This window comes from Photinus pyralis, unplaced genomic scaffold (genome assembly GCF_008802855.1).
Source record: "Photinus pyralis isolate 1611_PpyrPB1 unplaced genomic scaffold, Ppyr1.3 Ppyr1.4_LG7, whole genome shotgun sequence".
Taxonomy (NCBI): domain Eukaryota; kingdom Metazoa; phylum Arthropoda; class Insecta; order Coleoptera; family Lampyridae; genus Photinus; species Photinus pyralis.
In genome coordinates this window covers 25630827-25653123 of record NW_022170738.1, presented here as the reverse complement: position 1 = coordinate 25653123, position 22297 = coordinate 25630827, and the positions used below count along the sequence as shown (strand labels likewise).

General features: G+C 35.6%; 3 protein-coding genes across 4 annotated transcripts in view; 1 reads left to right on the top strand and 2 right to left on the bottom strand.

Annotated features, from left to right (window-relative positions):
- Positions 1-22297, bottom strand: part of LOC116175456 (probable G-protein coupled receptor Mth-like 1) — a gene marked incomplete in the record, with an annotated part of 67377 nt that overhangs the window by 16418 nt on the left and 28662 nt on the right.
- Positions 8141-12446, top strand: LOC116175455 (protein MTO1 homolog, mitochondrial-like). Its single transcript, XM_031493584.1, has 8 exons — positions 8141-8499; positions 8547-8870; positions 8918-9040; positions 9085-9555; positions 11398-11561; positions 11605-11939; positions 11987-12269; positions 12319-12446. The coding sequence occupies exons 1-8, from the start codon at positions 8325-8327 to the stop codon at positions 12424-12426; spliced, it is 1983 nt and encodes a 660-aa protein (XP_031349444.1). The 5' UTR covers positions 8141-8324; the 3' UTR covers positions 12427-12446.
- LOC116175457 lies at positions 16453-18845 on the bottom strand. 2 transcript variants are annotated; one of them, XM_031493587.1, is made up of 8 exons: positions 18387-18845; positions 18206-18325; positions 17944-18075; positions 17802-17891; positions 17646-17711; positions 17279-17511; positions 17063-17222; positions 16453-16647 (listed from the first exon to the last, which is right to left on the bottom strand). In XM_031493587.1, the coding sequence occupies exons 1-8, from the start codon at positions 18598-18600 to the stop codon at positions 16532-16534; spliced, it is 1131 nt and encodes a 376-aa protein (XP_031349447.1). In that variant the 5' UTR covers positions 18601-18845; the 3' UTR covers positions 16453-16531. The 2 variants fall into 2 exon arrangements, with proteins under 2 accessions (XP_031349447.1, XP_031349448.1); XM_031493588.1 differs by lacking the exon at positions 16453-16647 and having other exon boundaries at positions 17117-17222; positions 17395-17511.

Sequence of the window (22297 nt, the reverse complement as noted above, 5' to 3'; positions counted from 1 at the left end):
ATGTAATAAGTATACCCCAAGAGGCCAAGTTCCTGAGATTAATCTTTGACAGCGAATTACGATTTCTAAACATCTGCAAAACATGCGGTTACCACAAGTAAAAAATCACTGAATGTAATAATCAGAGTTTTAGTTCATAGGTAATAAATGAGTAGCACATGTTACCCTGCATTCTATGTCACCTTCAATTCTCCCCTACGCCGGTGGCTCAGTAGTTGCGTTACCGACTGCTATTCGGGAGGTTGTGGGTTCGAATCCCGCTGCCGACTGCTCTGTCTGAGGTTTTGTCAGATGGTTTTCCTCAGACGTACGTAGCTTCGTATAATGCTTGCTAGCATTATGTTGAAATCTACAAGGCGAATGCTGGAGCAGGACTCTTCTCACTCAGCACCCTAACTCCGTTCCTTCCGTTCCCATCCTTAACTTTACCCATCCTTACATTCCCGTTCTCTGACTGAAGAGGGTCAGGGGTGTCGTAGGAATGAAACACGTGACCTCTTCCTCTTTCAAGGCAGCGCACAGAACTCGCGTCTACCTTTGATCTTCAGTGACATTGCTTTAGTTCATGGAAAAAAACCCACCCAAACATATGGAAATTTATGAAGATGATGGAAGATGAAGAACGAACAAAGCTTCAATGCAGTAAGAATTGAGCAATACCATAGTGAGCAGCAAGCAGCATAGAACCGAAAGCAAAAATCGGACAAAACTTTGCAAGAACTCGAAGCTGATATAGCCCGGTTGGTAAGATTGGCGTATTCTACCGCTCCAGAAAGCTTAATACCGGTGCAGACGTTTATCGATGGTGTTCGAGACGGGAAGCGCAGCAAACTTTAAAATTTGCGCGACATGAGAAATTGGAAACAGATTTGGTGCATTCTCTGGAGTCTGGAGTTCGGTGTTGCAAAGAAAACGTCTCCTAGTAATGCTCGTGTGACAAATGAAGAAAATGAAAATTTAGAAGAAAGATTAAAAAGATTACCCAATCGAGCAACATTGTACAAAAATAACGAGGGCTGGGCGAGAGCCGTGGTGAAAACCAACACAAATAAATTGTCCCAACAGTACAGCCAGAGAAAACTAGGACGAGTCAAAGGGAAGTAGCGAACAAGTTGTGCCACGGAGTCATTACAGCCGCATCATTGAAGCATGAAGATCTGGGAAGAAATATCTCGATATGACTCAGTTTTAAAAGATTATTGGGCTCAGTGGGACTCGTTACTGTGGTCTTCCTAAAAGGGTTCTAGAGAATGATGATGGCACTACCACAACTGTGCAGCTAGTGGTACCGGAGAATAAGAAATCTGAAGTACTACGACAGATACACGATGGTATATCGGGATCCCATCTCGAAATGACGAAAACCCTGGTTAAGGTGCTGGAACGATTCTATTGGGTAAATTGCAAACCAGATGTGAAGGAATGGTACAGAAAATGTGCAGTTTATGCCATAAGCAAGGGACAGTAGAAAAGAAGAAGGCAATACCTACAATGTGGGTAGTCCATTTGAAGGAATACACTGATATCGCAGGTCCCTTCTCAGAGACAGCTAAGCATTGGAAACAAATACATCTTGGTAGCCATAGACTATTTCAGTAAATGGGCAGAAGCATATTCTTTGCCAAATCAAGAAGCGAGAACTGTGGCAGGCGTTCTGGTAACCTGTGTCTACTATTGGTTATTCGCAAGATATTATAATTAATATAAATAATATAAATAATAGTATATTAATACACACGTGTATAATCAAGTCTTTAAAGCACGCGCAACGAGTTTAATGGCACGACGCGAAGCGGAGTGCCTTTAACGTTGCAAGTGCTTTAAAGACCAATTATACACGTGTATCTTATAGTATTTTTTATTATACCTGCAGTGTAATTTAAAAATAGCAAATACAATGAATTCATATTGACGTTGTACTCGAATACATGTCTAATTAAGTGAGCTGGGTGTTCGTAATTTCACGATTGCCATGGAAATGTCACTTGACGTTTGCTTATAAAAATCATCGTCTTTGTGAATAAAACGATTTCCGTTGAAATCGATAATACACCGTCCATTAAATCGCTTGTTGTAAAAGCTAAACAAACGTTGGTAGGTGTAAAATCCAAATCCAGTAAAGCCTATTATAAAGAATATGAAAACAGTTTCCATGGATGAATAGGAATAGTTACCTACTTACGAATAAAGTCTTAAATGCATCGATAATGCTGGCATATATGAAGGAAATGTCAAAGGTACTTAAATCTTCTATCTTTTGGTGCACTCATTCAAAACTTCAAACAATGCTGTGATTATAAAGTGGAACAGATTTGGAAGCATACCCTAAATTACGCGCGTTTGTGAAAGCTTCAACCAAAGGATAGATACACGCCAAAGAGATGTTCTGCATTTACAGAAAGCGACCTAGGAAGGTTTTTTATTTCAGTGCCAGATGACAGTTTCAAAAGTCATAATTGAAGTATCATCACAGCACGTGTGTTTTAAAGGCCTTTTTTCGCACGCATTTGAGTGTTTAAAACGGAGATTGTGATTCAGGTATAATAAAAAAAATTTTATTATACCTGAATCACAATCTCCGTTTTAAACATTCAAATGCGTGCGAAAAAGGGCCTTTAAAACACACGTGCTTTAAAGTTGCTAAGTAACGATACTTCAAGTATGACTTTTGAAACTGTCATCTGGATGAAATAAAAAATCCTCTTAGGTCGCTTTCTTAAATGCAGAACATTTCTTTGGCTTTTGTACCTATCCTTTGGTTGAAGCTTTCACAAACGCGCGTAATTTAGGGTATGCTTCCAAATCTGCTCCACTTTTTAATCGCAGCATTGCTTTAAAGTTTTGAATGAATGCACCAAAATATAGAAGATTTAAATACCTTTGACATTTCCTTCATATATGCCAGCATTATGGATGCATTTAAGACTTTATTCGTAAGTAACTTCCTATTCCATCCATGGAAAAAACTTTTCATATTCTTTATAATTGGCTTTACTGGATTTGGATTTTACACCTACCAGATGTTTAGATTTTACAACAATCGATTTAATTGACGGTGTATTATCTTTTTCAACGGAAATCGTTTAATTCACAAAGACGATGATTTTTATAAGCAAACGTCAAGTGACATTTCCATGGCAATCGTGAAATTACGAACACCCAGCCCACCTAATTAGACATGTATTCGAGTATAACGTCAATATGACTTCATTGAATTTCCTATTTTTAAATTATACTGCAGGTATAATAAAAAATACTATAAGATACACGTGTATAATTATTGGTCTTTAAAGCACTTGCAACGTTAAAGGCACTCCGCTTTGCGTCGTGCCCTTAAACTCGTTGCGCGTGCTTTAAAGACTTGATTATACACTTGTATCTTAATATACTATATTGTTAGTTAATTGTGCAGTTGTGAACACTTTTTGATTTTTTATTTTATAAAATAATTGTTCTAATTGTTTCTAATTGTTCTAATTATTCTAAAGGTAATGTTGTGGGTAATCCCTCGAAGGTATGGCATTACGCCATTGACTGGATCGAAATCTAACAATGAAAGTCCGTATTCGTTCCGCATAATCGCGATATACGCAAAACATCTCCACCTAAAGCAACTATCTGGAAAGTTGCCTTCTCTTCTACTATCCATTTGTTTGTAGCGACAGAAGCCGCAAACTGTCTTAAGTAGGTGGACCACGGTGATTTTCTATCGAATGTCGGTGGCTTTTTCGATTTTAGCTTCCATTAGCCTGTTGCTTTCATTTCATCTTGACTGGCTATGAGTTTTTGCATTAACTGGGGCAGTTGTTACATTTTTCTTGAAGTAGTAGATCTGGTTTCTACTGGCATAAACTTCGACTAATTGTCCACTTACATAACCCGACACTTGACACCAGCGTAACTTACATTTAATTACGTGGTTTTATTAATTTACATTTACCTAACTAACAATAATACGGGGCCCCACCGTATTCTGGGGGCCCGACCAAAAAAGATCCTGTAACTTGATTTTCATTTGTATTATTTAACAGAAATCTGCGAATATAGTGATCCTAAATGCTGAAGCACAAAGTTTTTTCATATGTTAAAAGTTACTAAGTTCCTAAATAAGTTGTTTTTTACGGCCTCAGGTGCTCAGCGAGGACTTCCGTGCTGGCTCTTGCATCTCAACTTGCTAGAAAAATTAATTTTGATCAAGTGATATCGACTAATTTGACTAATAGAAAATCCCAAGAGTGAAATTATGAAAATTACTGTGCCTGTAGGAAAATTATTCAAATAATATTCTCCTTTTGAATCCAAGAAGGAAAGATTAGCTGGAGATAAGAATGATGAACAAACAAATTTGTCATTATAGGGCCCCGGTCATCAAATATATTCGCGGGGCTCGTGGAGGCTAACGGCGGCCCTGCGCCACAGTATAGGGTCATTCTTGACGAGCGTCAGTAATAAGATATGGAGAACCTCTGAAAATGAAACTAAACTGATAAGTCCTTTAAGAGCTTTGGCACATGATGAATTGAACTAAAGTATTTTCAAGATAGCGCCACTTCCGCAAATACCAGAAGTAGCCATCAACTTTGTTATTTTAAATAGGGGCCCCCTACATTTTCGGATTCTACGTCGCATTTGGGGTACAACGATACCCCATAGTTGACCCTTTGCTCCAAGGGCTTTGTCGATATTCAAGTTTCTATGTCAAAAATTGAATTTGCAGGGGTAATTTAAAAAAAACGGTGAGAGATATTGCAAAACAGTTTTCACTGCTTTATTAGGAAAAGGTCGAATTTTCTTATGGTATGCGTAACCGTCTAAAAAAGTGAGACTACGTCACTTTTTCAAAGCTCTCAACTTTTAAATTTTTAAATATCCATAGGTAACCCTATTTTTTTAAATGGCATCCCCAATTTTTTACTTCACTGTTGTTTTCCTTTTTCCGAGACCTTTAATTTGATACAAAATGTCAAAGGCTGCTTCAAACGGTTTCCGAGATATTCCATGTTTTAATTACTTCTTGTAACAAATTGATAAAAAAATTAAGACTCTTTGAATACTTATCATTTAAATTTTAAGCGATGCAGTTGGATTTGCAGCAAAGTAAGCCAGTACAGTTATTTCTTATTCTTCAGAGTCTACGACAGGCTTTCTTTTTTGTATTTTTGTTTGAAACATACCGGTTATTCCTTCAATTTTTGTAATAATTTGCGAATTGTAGCCTCTGTGAATCGCGGCTTGTCAGGGTATCTTTCGGAAAAAAGAGGGCAAGTCCTGGCCGCTATTCGATTACATTCGCCGTGTATTAATATTAAATTCAGTGTAACTCAAACGAGCCATTATTGACGAGAAATAAACATGGAATATCTCGGAAACTGTTTGAAGCACTAAACAATTATAGTTAGGTACTTTCTCTATAGCAACCACAGATTATCAGTGAAAACTTGAAAACAAATTCGTGTAGAGTTGGTTGTCTATAATAGCATCATGTTTTTATGGGAATCTCGATGATGGTCTATGGCCTACCTATGCGTCTCATTTTTGAAACCAAATTTGGTACACATGACACATAGGTTTTCTATTATTGTTAAGGTAAGTTCATAGCTCTCCGTTCATACGTTTCCGTTTGTTCGTTAGCCAATCAGAAGACAGCAAATTTTTAAATCGTACGTCGTCCATTTACGACGGAAAAGTTGGTGGAAGTTGAACATTTACGTTTCCGTTGGTCCGTTTTTAACAAGAGTGAGGTTATGTTTGGTATGTTAACAGTATTCCCCTATTCGTTCTTCACGGTAATAATCAGATAGCAACGTGTTCTTACTTTCGTACCATTTTTACATGCTGAAAATCACGAAGGGTACAGTACAAAATAAAATTTAGGTTATGGTTATACGTTGCAAATGTACAATGTGGACGGATTGCTATGAACCTTAACAAAATTTACTATCCGTTTGACGGATCAACGCAACGGATGAACGGAGAGCTATGAACCCACCTTTAGACCTAAGGCCAGGGAATTAGGAGGACGCACATACGCTGGTGTGTGGGTGATATATGTGCTAACAAAGCCAAGCCACGTCAAATTTTTTTAAGAGTATACATAGCCCATATGCACATTAATGTGAATCATGATACAATAACTAATAAATTATATAATGCCATATGCATATAAAACATCTTGATCGGAATTACAAATCACCATAACAAAAAAAGCTGAAACTGAAAACAACAATACCGTATTGCAATAAGAACTTAAAATTTTAGCCCATGTTTGTTTTATTTTCATTATAAAATACTAATTATAGGAAATAAGACATAAAAGTAATGTGTAAACGTCACAACAAATGGTTTATCTTCTTTTAAATCCATATTTCTTTCGTTCGTAAAACAGATCCGTCTTCGAACTACCCAAATTAACAATCTTGGGACAACCGTCTCTATCTTTTTCCTGAATTGTGCACTCCTTACAGTAATATGCGTCGGAAATACCTGGGCCACCGCAAATCACGCACCGCCCTTGATAAGATCCGTAGTTGCATTCATCACAAATGCGTACCAAAGTACACGGTCTCACGTATGAATCGCAAATTACACATTTGCCGTCACACTTTTCGCATAAACGTCCGATAGCAACGCCGGGCTGTTTGCGACAGAAAATCAAATCGGGATGATGTTTAGCCATTTATCTACAAAAGAAAAAGTATAAGTATACCTTAACCTCAAAATCTATCCACTTACAACTCGCCCAATTAGTACTTCGTGTACGCTACTGCAGAAATTAATTAAACTAAGCTTATAACTATAATAAGCGATAGAACACAAGTATAATTACAAAATTATCGACCAAATTTGAAAAATTACACAAAATGTAAAAGTAGGTAGTTTGCTGCACCTAAATAAACTACACGTTAAATGAACTAAAACACTGGCACGACGTTGCAGCATGTACAGGATGATGACATAAGTTCTACACTTTTTAAGTGTGGTTTCGCTAATAGCATTGAATAAAAACACTATAAGAAGCCTAACCCCATGGAAATAAAGCGCGACAGAGATTGAACTGAGAATATAATGGGAACACTGTCAATAGAGTCGATTCTTGAACTGAGAAGAATGAGAATTTGCTTTCCTCCTATTTACCGCAAAAAGAATTCGGCGGTCACAACCAATGCCAAGGGGATTTGTCGCGTTTTCTTCCATAAGCGTTAGGCTTCTTAAAGTGTTTTTATTCAATGCTAATAGCGAGTTTGCGGACACGTATTTCCGTTACGTTAGACGGCCATTTTTTATTATTATATTATTATTATTATTATTATTATTATTATTATGGTACACTTACACTTGTCATGGTAAAAAATGTATATAACACGTAAAACAAACAGTCAGACAAACGAAACTAACAAACATAAACTTCAACATTATGATATAACGTAAGGGAAATTTAGTGAAACGCTCTTGCGGATAAATTTATTGTTGCTGGAATTTGATTGGTTTACGTTATTTATAAACATAAGGTATAATAATGTCTTTATACGGTATAATTCTTAAGCTTTTTTACGTTATAAGATATAACGACAAGTTTTGTAACGTAAAATGTACATCCGCAAACTCGCTAATGTGTTTAATAATGAATGTGGTTTCGTTCATTGTGTTATAACTTTTGCAATGACAATTCACAAGTGAATGACAGAAACGCAAACTTCGTTAAAATATTACCCTTCACAAGTAACACAAAAACATGTTAATAGTCGACGAATGGTTAAGAAGGCACGTGTTCATCGTAGATGAAGCCAATTACTGCTTTCATAAAAAAGAGGAATTTACTAGTTGGGTGGTGGCGTTGAGTACTATTTTTCACTCAACGGTGGTGGTCAAGAACAACGCATTGAATTTTATGCAGGCGACTTCCAAAAAAAATGTTTTTATGCAGAAGCTTATTCAATGCGTTGTTCTTGACCACCACCCAACTAGTAAATTCCTCTTTTTTATGAAAGCAGTAATTGCTTCACCTACGATGAACACGTGCCTTTTTAACCGTCCAACTTAAAAGTGCTAGGCAGGCTTCATTCTCTATTTAAATTGTATCAACATTTTTAAGTGGGCAACCTTGTATCTAGAGTAGTTCTAATAGCACCCGATTTTTGTCGTTCTTGTATACGTAGTTCAATTGCACTAATGTTTACTGGCACGTTCTTGTACCTTGTGTGTGCAATTTTAAATTCCACTCTTTGTTTTATTCCTCTAGGTCTTAATCGGTTCATTTCTCTAACCTCTAATACTTTAATTAATCTTCCCCATTTTTGTAAGGCGATTTCTCTTGTAGAGATACCATGTTTAAGCATCACAATGTGCACATTTTAAAACAGATCATTCGAAAATGTTCAACTGAAAGTGTATATGATGTGATAGTTGTCGGTGGTGGTCATGCAGGCACAGAGGCGTCAGCAGCTGCCGCACGTATGGGTGCACGTACCTTGCTAGTAACACACAAAAAGGAAACCATCGGTTGAGACACTTTCGCATACAATACGATTTGACTAATGTAATTGCAGGTGAGATGTCGTGTAATCCTTCTTTTGGTGGCGTGGGAAAGGGTCACTTAATGAAGGAAATCGATGCATTAGACGGCGTGTGTGGTCGAATTTGTGACTTGTCAGGTGTCCAGTATAAAGTCCTTAATAAAAGCAAAGGGCCTGCGGTGTGGGGACCAAGGGCCCAAATTGATAGAGAACTGTATAAGTACCATCTACAAAATGAACTGTTTGGAAATACGCCAAATTTAGAGATACTAGTAGGGTCAGTCGAAGATCTAATTACAAAAAATCCATGCACGATTAATCGCAGAAATGTTTTTGATTGTGGAGGGATTGTTTTAAGTATGTTTTTTAATGTTACTAAAGCTTCATAGCAACTTCGAATTTAGGTGACGGAAAGAAAATTAAATCTCAATGTGTTCTGCTTACAACAGGCACATTTCTTAAAGCGTGTATTAACATTGGTCCAGAAAAAAGGCCTGCAGGTCGAATAGGCGACGTATCGTCAATTGGTAAGTTTCCTTTTGAGTTATGTCAATTTACAAATTTTTCCCAGGTCTGGCCAATACTTTAGCCGGGTTGGGTTTGAAAATGGGAAGATTAAAAACGGGAACTCCTCCAAGGCTTCATGCCAATTCTATAGACTTTTCAGTCTGTGATAGGCAATTAGGCGATGATCCTCCTGTGCCGTTTTCGTTTATGAACGAAAAGGTGTGGATAAAGGCAGAAGACCAAAAGCTGTGTTACATAACTCACACGACTGCCGCTATTGAGAGTATCGTTAAAGATAACATTCACGTGAATCGACATGTACGAGAGGAAGTTCGTGGACCTAGGTACTGCCCTAGTATAGAATCGAAAGTTTTACGTTTTGGAGGACGAAAGCATCAAGTATGGTTAGAGCCTGAAGGGATGAACAGTGATATAATTTATCCTAATGGTTTATCTTGTACTTTACCTGAGGAATTGCAGGTGAAGCTAATTCGTACCATTCCCGGTTTAGAAAAAGCTGACGTTGTAAGACCAGGTTTGTTTCTATTTTAATATGCTTGCAATAGATAAGCTGAGCAGAGGTAAGTGCCTACCACATTAGTGAAAATGTGTACTGTGTCCTGTTTTGGCTGAGACTGCAGTGTATCTCTGTTGGTTATAAAGATAGAGACTTGCCCTTTTTTGCGACCCTGCCACGTTTTTGTAACTTTTAACACCTCAAGTAGAATCAATCTAGCTACGTTTGTTTCTGAAATACAGGATGAAAACGAAAAGTTTGCCTTTTTGGAATATTATCATCTTACCAAAGAGTAACCATAATACTCTTTGATCTTACTACCCATGTAAGATAGAACTAGTTACAAAACCAACACATCAGTGATGAATGTTTTTCTTTCTAAAAATTCCCCTAAAAAAGGTAAAACCTGCCTATTTTAGATATTTGTACGCAGAATCCAGTGGTGTATTAAAAAAAAATTTTGGACCACTGTTCTGAGATTCGACCCAAAATTGGTATTTTTTAGTTGCAGCATCCTGTATATTTTAACGGCAATTATTACGGTAGGAAATTCGCTATATAGACTGTAATCAAATGATTTTTATTCAATTGACATTGAAATAAAATAAATAATTGAGCAATTAACAGGTACGATAGGTAATTATACTGTAAATCCTAGAGATACTTTTAAACTGTAGCTAATAGTAGCATAACACTCATAACAGTATAACCTATAACGTATATGTTTAATATAAGATTTATTTAAATGATTATTTATATAAATTTAATTATTTACAACAACTAACACTATTAACGGTCCATAAATAGATTAATTTATAACATTAACAATTAATATGTATCTCTTACTTCGCAATCACATAGATAACACTTAAATTTAACCACGAGCGCGGATTTCACCATTTATCACTTCAACATCAACAATTCAATTTGCGTATATAGCATACAAAAAGCTTCTAGAAAATTAGCATATCATATTTTATAGCAGTCATTTCCGCTTTCATCCCTTATCGCCAGTGGCTAATCTTTATCATAGAGTAAACGTTTTTATTCACTTGATGACGGTTTTATAGCATTCTAGAAATTCGCTACAGTAGACATTATTATTTGTTATTATGTTGCTGTAATATAAATAAAATATTTGTTAACAATAACTGGAAATATAGGGATTACCTACTTGTGTAAGAATATTTTTGGCACTTATCAACAACAAAAAGGTGTGTCGAAATCTAGGAAATTTATAAAGTTAAAGTTAACGATTTTGTTAAAAACAGTGGTTAATCCATATAATGGATATTTAAATAGTGTACAATTAATCAATTAATAGTCATTTATTATACATGACGATAAAGGGATGTTTTAGGGGTGGTTAGTTTCCCTTTATCGTCGTGCCATTATAAAACTCCTGAAAATTCTGAACTTAATTTAGACGTCAAAAAAAACAAGCTTAGGTTCACTCATCGTTTTCAGTTTTGGACTTTATTTTATTTTGTGCTCCGCATCGCATTTTCAATAAGAATGACCGTTGCTATTAGAATGCACAATCATTTGTTTCACTTTATGTTCTCTTAAGGTGACTTTAGTACGTAGTAGTAGTAGTAGTAGAGATATGAGTAATTAGTGATTGTTAAATTTAAATTTTCTGTAATTTGTTGAAATTGGCCGTGAACGATTTGGAGATCACACTTAGGGACTGTCATTAATCCTAACCCCTCATTAATCATTGCGGTTCTTGGTATTCAATTCATGAAAAAAAGTATCACTTTCTAAACTAGTTGTACAAATAACTATTTTATTATTATTATTATTCTTAAAATGCTGAGCTGGTACTGCAATAATGCATTTTTTTTATTGTTATTTTAGGGTATGGTGTGGAGTATGAATATGTAGATCCTCGCGAATTACAGAACACGTTACAATTAAAATGCGTGAAAGGATTGTTTCTCGCAGGTCAAATAAATGGAACAACCGGGTACGAAGAAGCGGCAGCTCAGGGTATAATAGGTGGCATCAACGCTGCGGCTCAGGTACCGCCGCACCACTTTCTCTTTTTTTTATTAGCTTCTGTAGGCCTTAGGTAAAGTTCCATTGACTGTAAGTCGCACTGAAGGCTACATCGGTGTGTTGATTGACGATTTAACTACCCAAGGCGCGACGGAACCATATCGTATGTTTACGAGTAGGGCAGAATTTCGACTCACCTTACGTCCGGATAATGCAGATCAGAGATTAACTAGGAAAGGTTTTAATGCGGGCTGCGTCAGTAACGAACGGTTTAACAGAATGCGGTACATTGAAGAGAAATTAAACGAAGGTGTTAGTGTGCTAAAAGATATAAAGAAAACGTCGTTATCTTGGAGGAATCTACTTCACATCGCATCTTCGCCAAATAATCAACAAAAAAGGTATTTTCACATTTGGATAACTTGTCCTATAACGGATGAATTTAAAGTGCTTTCGAAATGTTGGCGTATTCCACAAAAGATTATGTAACTTTAGAAATGTTGGAGAAAGTATGCCCAGAATTAAAAATTTTCGCGGATGACAAGTTAATCGCACAAAGATTGAAAGTGGAAGCATTATACGAATCTGCAATAGCCGAACAGGCAGAAGACATTGAAGAAATGAGGAGGGATGAAGCTTTAGTTTTACCTTATGATCTTGATTATACATCTGATGGTTTAAATTTGAGCTATGAAGAAAAAGAGAAGCTATTAGCGGTACAACCACAAACGGTAATTACTGCACGTTTTGTTTGCCAATAATCCACCATTTTTATTGTAGATCGGCGCGGCCAGTAGGATACCAGGTATCACGCCATCTACAGTTTTAAGACTTTTGCGTTTTGTTAAAAATAATAATAGTTCCTGTAATCATGCGTTTGCAACTTAATAAATAATTAATTTATTGTATTTTTGTACATTCTTTACATAATCATCCTTATTTTATTTCTCTACAAAGGAAATAGTTTTTGATTATGTGCATCTGTTACAATATTCACTATTTAACGTGTCATTTAAATAGTAATACCTTTAGTACCTCTGCTACGAAATTTAAAGGTAGGTAAAGATATTTCCTACTTTTTTATGCAAACCACAAAGTTGCAATTCTAGACCGCGCTTACTACTTGTTGGTACCTCAAATGGAATAAATCATATTGTAAGTGCAGTTGAAACACACTAAACAGAGTCATCAGTGATTATGGTGTGACTCAATGGCCCGTATGAATAAAAGTAAGCAAATGCTTATACTTGCAAGATTCAAAGTAAATACTGGTAACTGCCCCTTCATACTGGTCTGTTTAGCATAGTTCAGCAGCGCTGCACTGCGTCCTGTCCTTCTGCTTAGAAGCGCTGCTAAGTCGCCCAGTGGGAAGGAGCACTTACGAGTATTTACTTTGAATTTTGCAAATATAAGCATTTGCTTACTTTTATTCATACGGGCCATTATAATCCACAGCGGCTACCTACAACTATTAGGGTATTAGGTATGTATCCGAAACCTACTCGAAGAGGACGTCACTTATGGTCAATACACGAAAAGTGTAGTTAAAACTAAATTCAAAATTTTCTATATCTCTGGGATAACGCTCTTTGGTTTTTTTAAAATAAATAAATAAAAACGTAAAGTATTTGAATTAATTACTCCATAAAAACAACTCGCAGATCAGTATTCCCTTTCTCACGTTTTCTTTTTTATTAACTCTTCGCCCTACAGTCTACCGGCGCTTGTCTTAATAGGATAATCATATAGCATTTGATGGCTTAACCAGTTATTGAAGGTGTGCTTCCTCATCTCGTGCAGACTGCAGCTCTTGAGTCTTGGCAATACGAGAAGGGGGGCCCTCAAATTAACTTTTCTTTGGTTTAGTTTTTTGAGGTCTAAATGGGAGATAATTATCGTAGACTTTAACATGAATACCGGCCGGCATTTCCACAAGTACTGTTCGTGTTAAATTAATATGGTAGCCGATGCTGGAGCAGAGCCAGGCCGTTTTGATGTTGTTTTTTTATGTTCATGCCATTTATCATTTTACCGGTTGTTCTGTTGTCTCTAAATTGATCCTAGATTTGTTTTTGTACTAATTTTTTGCCTTGTTTTTCATGTGTATTTACGATGTCTCTTATTGTGTTTCGTTTTTATTTTATTTTTATTTCCACAGTTTGGGGTGTTTGATTTATGTATTTTTATCTTGCATTTTGTTGTAGTAGATGCGATTTATTTCCTGTATTTGTGTGTGTGGTGTGTGTTATGCCTGCTTTTTTTCCAAAGGTTTTTTCCCCGGTGCCTTGTTGTGTTCGTAGAGGTATTATAGGTATATTACCTCTTAATATATTTTATTGTTTGTTCTTGTCTGTTCTTCTTACCCACAAAACCTACAGCTATATAACAAAACCTCTTCGTTTCATTCAATTCCCTCCTCGACCGTGTCTTACGTCTCAACACATAAAAACAACCGCCACCAGTATACACAAAGTAGGAGTTCAATTCGTGCCATCCACGATAGTGTATATAATCAATGCATCCACGTAAGGTGCACACTCGTATCATATGTAAGCAACACGTTATCAATTTTTCTGTTGTGCGACTTATTGTATAGTTGCACATGGTCTCCCAACTTCACGGTTATTTTACCCTCTCAAACGTCGTGCCCATACGGCTGATAAGCGTAATGCTAGAGTCGAAATACCTCGCTATATTTTGTTAAATCAAGACTATGTTGGTACGCTTCCTGTTTTCTGCGTATTCTCCCTGCTTAAAAATCGTTGGCAACAATGCAATTTCTAGGTGGGAAAAAGCTGCCTGCGTCATCTAGAAAGCACTAACGGAACGGCGGTTACGTTGGGCAACTTGTCTTGAATGGCGGTCGTGGTCGCGTCGTCGCTCCATAAATGTTTGTTGTTATTTTGTGTTATTTTATGCAAGTAGTAATCTTTGCATTTCTTTATTTATTATCCCCCTCTTGTTCTGGGCCCTCAACAGGCTTGCGTCCAATTACAGAGTCACCCGCATAATACTTTTTAGAGGTGCCTCTGCAGAAGGTCGTAAGTTTATATCGTATTTGTGTTTTGTATGCCACATTTTATATTTTTTGTGTTTGAATCTTTGTTTTTGAAATTTACTTGGTTTAACCGTAATGGAGAATCACATATGTGATGCCTTTATGTTTATTGATGTTGATTACTTGGTCTTGTCCCTGAAGTAAAATTCATATAAGTAAGTTTTCATCATTTTATTATGTGGAAATTACCGATTCGTTTGAGGTATGTACTGACTTGTTGTTTGTTACTAACATTTTTCTCCATGAATGAAGCAGTCACGGGTGTGGTAAAAAAAACTGTAGTCAAAATTGAGCTACGACACCAAATTCCATGATTGTCTTCGACATTCAACTGTAGGCTCGAAACCAGGGGCAGGTTACCTATCTTGCCGGAGCGGGATTACGCTAATCAAACCTCTTCAGTTTAGAATCTATGTGCGATAAATGAGTTACTATTCATAATTTCCACATATTTTGTTTTTAGTTAAATTTGCCTACAAGGTCATGTAATTTTCCATCTTGCTTTTAACAAAAGGACTTTTTGCACAAAACATGAGTCACATCCTATGTATTTCACCCTTTCTTAGAATCTTGGTACTTTCTTACTTGACCCATAATTCCTAAAACTTGTTTTTTTATATATGTTACCTCTTGGTCATTCACATCATTACAAACAATTAATTTTACAACACAATTTAATATTAATTTAACGGCTGGTTTTTTTATTGGCAAGTTCTTTTTTCCCACCCTATTTCTATTTTTATTCGGTGAACTACCATTTTCAAAGTTTATTTTTGCAATGTAATTTATTTTGACTTAAATTTCCGAGCTTTCACAATCTTAATAATTGGGATCATTATTAAACAAACTTTTCACAATTTCAGTGTTTTATCTTACGTTCCTTCCCTACTGTGCTTCAGGTCCAAGCGTTGTTTACAAAATTACAACTAACGTAAGGGAACCCTGTCTTAGATGTTTTATCACGTACCACTTTTCACATTTAAGCGGTATCTTGTTTAGATTTGGAGGGAATAGTCATTCGGGTGCCATTTTTAAACATTGCCGGGTTGACTTTATTTCTTTAGTTGTGTGTTAGTAGGGTGAAGTTAGCGTAGAACCTGGGGGTTAAGTACACTACAATGTCTTTCACTGGGCAAACTTCCCAGCAATAAGAACCTGTATATCGCGTCGCACGGTTCATTCTCTATAGTTCATTGTACACCTCTCTTCAACATATCGCTTTCTTTACGGCACTTCCCACTCGCAAAGCACTTCCCAGCAAACACAGTTACATTATGTTTACATAAGTGCGATATAAATTATATTTACGTATCAGGAACAATTATATAAGAAGTGGATTGCATGTAACCAACAATTACCTCTCAATGTCAGCAACATTGTTCTTTCTTTGTTATGGAGAATTACTATAACAATGTAATGTAACCGTTACTAGTATGTTACATTGATGTGCTCATCATGTACTCCGCATATTACATACTTGTTACTTTCTAAAACTCCACATGTTATATACATGTACTATTCATCAATAACAAAGTAATGTAACTGTTGCTATAGTATGTTACATTTATGTGCTCACCATGTAATCGGCATATTACATACTTGTTACCTTCTAAAACTTTACATGTTATATACATGTACTATTCATTTAAATTTCATATTAGTAGGATGGATATGGATATATATTACAGGTTTCCACTTTGATTTGTAGAACCAGATTTCTAGGACATATATGCAGAAACTTTTTCAAATTTCAGTCTTGAAGAATTTCTGATAATGAAGCAAAACATAAATACAATAGTTCTACAAAACTAAGAGATAACTTGCAGAACATAAAAAATAAACATTTTGTAACTGTATAGAAATCTAAACAAAAATTTACTTCGCAAATAAATACATAAATGAATTCAAATACATTGATAAATCGTATACAACTGCCTATGGTGTATCTTTTTTCTGTTGTCGCTTAAGGCGTAAACTACATAGTCTGAACCATTCGCTGCCAGCTTTTTCAATTAAGGTATCGCTACAGCGATATGTGTCATATGCAACATCTGCAACAAGAAAATGCAATTGGTCAAATAAATCACCAAATACACACTAGGAAACAGAACAAGTAAATTATAATTTTATCCAACTCTGAAGACTTCACAGTTTTGAAAATTTTTAATTGAGCAAATTTTTAAGTTAAAGGAATATGAAATATAAATCTCATTGTTAATTATTCACTAAGGAAAGGAACTATGTGCTCTAGTAACTATGCATAATCACTTTCAAAATAAATTTTTTAAATAACATACAAAATTGGTATGTTATATTGAACATAGAAATAATAAACCCAAACACACTACTGCAATACGCTGGATTTCAGGTGAATTGAAATTATATCTATCAATTTTATGTAATTATAAGACTCAACAAAGATGCATTATTTACTATATCCTTATTAATTATTATATTAAAAATTACCTTTTATAAGCTTGATGAATTTGTAGTCGCATATTCTAAGGTTATTTCTCAACCCCAACCAACTACATCTTGTCCCAAATGCGTAAGATATTGTATTTTTTAATGAGCGATTCACAAATTCTTGATAAGTGGAACCGCCCAATTTTTTTATAAAAGTTACCTACAATTGAACGAAAATTGTAACAAAGTGAATCACAATACATACTACATATATACATAAGATGCTACTGTATTTGGTTCGTTTTTCAGGCATTCTTCAAATTGATGGAGCATTTCTTCGTTGGTAATGGGTAGCTTATTATTAAATAATTCATTCAATTGACTGGCACTACCTTGTTGATCATCTGCACCATGTTCTAATTTTTGTAGCCTCTTGTCTAGGCTTTTGACATAAAACAAAATTTGTGTGGATAATTCCAGTACACGATTGCAGGTCTGCACTGGATCGCCTGCAATAAAATGAGATTGTGAATATGGAATAGTCTCAAGTAATTGTTTTATTAGAGATTGCTTCAGATTTCCACAAGGTCTTTTACTCAATTCTATAGAAACTGAAATAAAAATATAATTTTTATAAACTTACTAAAACTTGGTGTGATAGTTCTAGATGAACTTGGTGTAACAACAGGTGTGGATAAAGTGGCTGTGCCTGCAAAATATAGGTAGCAGTAGTGTGGCAGATATCTTCTTAGATTTCTATTTATTATAATATTTTCAATATTAGTAAAAAGTTAAGTACTTAGATTTATTGGGGTCACTACTTGGGATAATATTGGCGTAGCTGTCCGAGACGTTACTGGTGAAACCTGTGCTGCAGCTTCATCTACACCTATAAAACCAGTTTCTTGTAATAAGGTACTTAATCAAAATTTTTAAATTACCTGACGAGTTATCTCCAGAAGGCAATATGATTAGTGGAACATCAGCCATAGTTAGTTCCACATTCGAACATTGAAAATCTGATTGTGACTGAAATGTTGAGCAAGTGAATTGAGGGGGTGGTGTTTCACATTCTGAAATTGTATTACATTGTAAAATTGAAGCAATAAAATTCATTTTTATAATTGCAATAAGAGATTTTGTCTGATGTCAACCATGATTTGTAAATTAAATTATTGACTAAATATCAATAAAACATCATACCCTTTTCACTATCTGAATCAGATAGGTTTTTTCGTTTTATTTTTCTACGTCCCCTGCCTTTTTCTTCTGAGGACGTATATTCAGGATCCAATGCTTTCAGCCTAGCAGTATGTAATGACGCTGAGCAACATAGAATATAAATATGTTTTATAAGTAATATCTAAAGATGTACAGAACTTACAGCAGTAGAACTCAACTTTCACTGGATGTTGCTCCCAATTTTTTCCGTTAGGTTCTACACATTTTTCCATAAGGGAATTTATATTTTTTATAAGCGGTCCTCGGGGCCACCAGCATTGCTCCTTATTTCCTACAAGCCAGTTGCTTGGAAGTTCAGAGAACGTTCCATCCTCAAATGACACCACACAATATGCCATAGGGCTGACCTGAAACATTTTAACAAAAGTGCACGTATAAAGAGAGAACTAATTAACATCCTACTAATTCATTCAAGCATTCACTTGCGAATTGTAAGGTGTTATAACATAGTATGAAGATGGCGATATTAGTGCATAATAGTAAAATAGGGTAAATTAATATACAGGGTGTTACATGACCGTATGTAAAAAAAATTGGGTGGAAGAGGGGATCAAAACAAGCACTTTTTCCAAATAAACCGAGGGTCCAACGTGTTTCGTTTAGGAGCTACCCTCAAAAAAGTGGTGAAATTTACATTTCTTCTTTAATTTTTTTCTCAGGCAGAGTTACAAAGATGGGTGGAACGACGAAATTTGGTATCTGGAGGTTTTTGAACATGAAAATCACGAATCTGAAATTAGTTTTTAAAAATTCGAAAAAAAAAATCCATTGCAATTCTTGGTCGGACAACGAAAATGGAAAGAATTTGTTGTGTACATACTTGATGAGTTAAAGAACAAAACTGTCGAACGGTTTTTTAAAATCACATTTCAGAGAAAAGTTATACTCATTTGAAAATTGGCCCTTCGTGTCAGAAAGTGACCCTCGCCTACTAGTAAACCATCTAATTCCGCATGTAGTTCAAAAACCCCCAGACGCCATTCGTCGAGATCAGAATTCTTTTTCACACCCCCGTTTAGGGGTGCGCCATTTAGTGGAATTTTGAAAAAAATGTGGCAAAATCGGAAAGAGCATACCCGAAAACCTATTCAAGGACGTGCCACCCATCTTTGTACCTCTTATGGTTGCTGAGAAAAAATTAAAGAAGAATTGCAAATTTCACGACTTTTTTTAGGGTGGCTCCCAAACGAAACACGTTGGACCCAGTTTATTTAAAAAAAAAATTCTTGTTTTGATCCCCTCTACCACCCAATTTTTTTTTACATACAGTCATGTAACACCCTGTATATTTCTTTACGCTATGCTACGTACAGGAAAACTAATGATATCTAGGTATATGACAAGTAACTTGTGACAACCTGTAACTTAATTGCAATGCAGTAGGGGAATAACTACCATATAATCTTTACTTTCTGGTTCTGGATAAGGTAACTGCAAGCATTTGTATTTAACATCTTCTGGGTTTACATTAAAGGGATGAGTGAAACTGTTTTTGTCTACAAGAAAAATTTGTAAGTGCTCAGAATTGCATGGTTCATCGAAAAAGGAATGCATTGTATTGAAACTGATAAGTTCTATCGTTATTTTGTTACTAATTGAAGTAATATTTTGAATAATTGCAATTTTTCCGTTCTGTAAACATATGCAACTATTAGCTTTTGTTTTAGAGCAAGAAAAATTCTCAAACTTTAAGGTAATATAATCTTTCCCTTTATATACACATGGGTAATCTAGTTTTAGGGGACCTTCATGCTTAAAATCATTCATTTCATGCAATCTATTTGCAATCTGATGTAACGGCTTCCCTGAATGTTTAATTTTTTGTTTCAATTTGTAAAGATACGACTCGAATTTAAAACTTGAAAAGGAATCTAAGGTTCCCAAATTGCGAACATCATTTGGTAAATGTATTAAACTATGAACATTGTATGATAACCATTCTTCACCATAAATTTCGCCAAACTTTTTTACAAAATGTTGTAATAACTTCTCTGAATAGTTTAACATATGCTTGTGATGGACGCTACATAGGATTCTAATAGAAGTGGTTAAACACAACATGTGTTTGTAGTATCGTTCTGGAAGGGCGTCTTTTAAAACAACAATTCCTGTATATAAAATGAATAATCGGAATTCAGTGGCTTTCCAAAAATCAATTTCAGAAATGTTTCTCGGTTTGCGAGCAAATTCACAAGGAATAAATTCCTTAATAGAAGAAATTCGTGATTCGATTATTTTTATTTTATCCGGTTTAAGTTTAATTTGAATATTACCTTTAAACCATAGTTTAATAAGACGCTTTGTGACACCTAAACACACTAAGTGCATATAGTCTAATGGTACTTGTGATACCATACCAATTCCTAGACGCTCTACAAGTGTTGACTCCCTATGATACTCCTCTTGGGTTCTATTTTTAAAGGAGTCATCAGTACGTAATGGTTTGTTTAATTCGGGAAACACCACTCTTCTTTCTATATAATCTCCTTCCTCAGTACACTTAGAGCAACCAAAGTACCCTGTATGATGTTTCACTCCACAAATAAATGCTTTGGCAGGTGCATCACACACAAGACTGTTAATTTTCAGCTTTATTTGCTGTCCATCAACACAAAGATTATTTTGCATTACAGATATTGCTTCATTTACAAACGGGGCCAAGAATTCATTGACATTACTAGGTTTATGTAATCCATAGAATACCCCAATTAAAAAAGGCTCGGTATAAAAGTCTACAACTAAACTACCAAGAATTGGCCAGAGTTGGCCCGTAGAACTTTTTGAAATAGGTAATCCATCAATGTTAACATTTATTTTAATTTCAGATGGGTATATTTTGATACTTGACTGAAGTTACATTGGATTTTTTTTTTCAAGGGCATTGGATTAAGTGCGGTACCAACCCCCGTAAGTTCTAAAAAAAAAAACTGAAAGTCGTAATACACCAGCGGTCCCTAAACGGTTCTAACTTTTGCATGCTGAAGTTACATTGGTTTTTTTTTAAGCATATAAAGCAAGAAAAAGGCCGAAGGAACTCGAAAGATGTGCAAGAGGCGCCGGGTACCCTTAACAATAAACTGGAGGAGTGCACTGTCGCTATACAAATAGGTCATCTCAAATTTCACTTATTCTTACCTCGTAATGCAAATTGAATGAACAGTTACAGGTTCGTGGGAACTAATAATGGATAAAGGGTCCAAAGAGAAACCGTTAATGGAAGGAAGCTCGTGTTCTACGACTCTCTTGTAAGGAACACATATCGACAAGTTGATGCTCCTTCGTAATGGAAATTGTGTCGTGTTCAATCGTGATATATCTAACACGATAAGTTAAATATGTAATCTCCATTGAATGAGGGATTTGCATATTTACAAGACGCTAATACATGTACCTATGTAGAAACACGAGCACTTGAGACATTGTTAGACACGTATCTCGTTCTGTTTGATGGGTGCACCGTAGTATGTAAACGAAGACGTGTCATTCGCTAACAAAGTTACACAAAGATTGTCAAAAAAGTTTGTATCCTGATAATAAAACGATTGTCCTCTTTTGTTATCTGGAAGCGTTTATTTCAAAAGTGACCCACACACCGAGAAATGTAACTCACCTACATACAAAACACAGATTGAAAGAGAAGTCCTCGCAGGGATGATAGAAGGGTTGTTCCTCTTTAAAACCCATGTTACAGTTTTTCTAGAAGTGCCCCAGAATTCGAGAAATTAATTTTTAAATTTGACCTTACACTTACTTCTAAACAGAACACCTAACTTTGACATCGCATTAAAGAAGTTACAGAGAGGTTGGAAGAAAACCCCCTATAGGGGTGATAGAAGGGATGTTCCCCTTTAAAACCCATGTTACAGTTTTTCTAGAAGTGCCCCAGAATTTGAGAAATTAATTTTTAAATTTGACCTTGCACGTACTTCTAAATATAACACCTAATTTTGACATCGCATTAAAGAAGTTACAGAGAGGTTGGAAGAAAACCCCCTGTAGGGGTGATAGAAGGGATGTTCCTCCTTTAACACCCTGCTCGCAGTTTTTCTGGAA

Excerpts from the sequence above, each read along its gene's own strand:
- LOC116175457 (XM_031493587.1), bottom strand. The coding sequence starts at position 18,600 with ATGTTTCAGGTCAGCCCTATGGCATATTGTGTGGTGTCATTTGAGGAT. Across the intron at positions 18,076-18,205 it reads TGATTCAGATAGTGAAAAGG|AATGTGAAACACCACCCCCT; the intron begins GTATGATGTTTT and ends ATACAATTTCAG. Across the intron at positions 17,892-17,943 it reads TTCTGGAGATAACTCGTCAG|GTGTAGATGAAGCTGCAGCA; the intron begins GTAATTTAAAAA and ends CTGGTTTTATAG.
- LOC116175455 (XM_031493584.1), top strand. The coding sequence starts at position 8,325 with ATGTTTAAGCATCACAATGTGCACATTTTAAAACAGATCATTCGAAAA. Across the intron at positions 8,871-8,917 it reads TTGTGGAGGGATTGTTTTAA|GTGACGGAAAGAAAATTAAA; the intron begins GTATGTTTTTTA and ends CTTCGAATTTAG. Across the intron at positions 9,556-11,397 it reads AGCTGACGTTGTAAGACCAG|GGTATGGTGTGGAGTATGAA; the intron begins GTTTGTTTCTAT and ends TTGTTATTTTAG.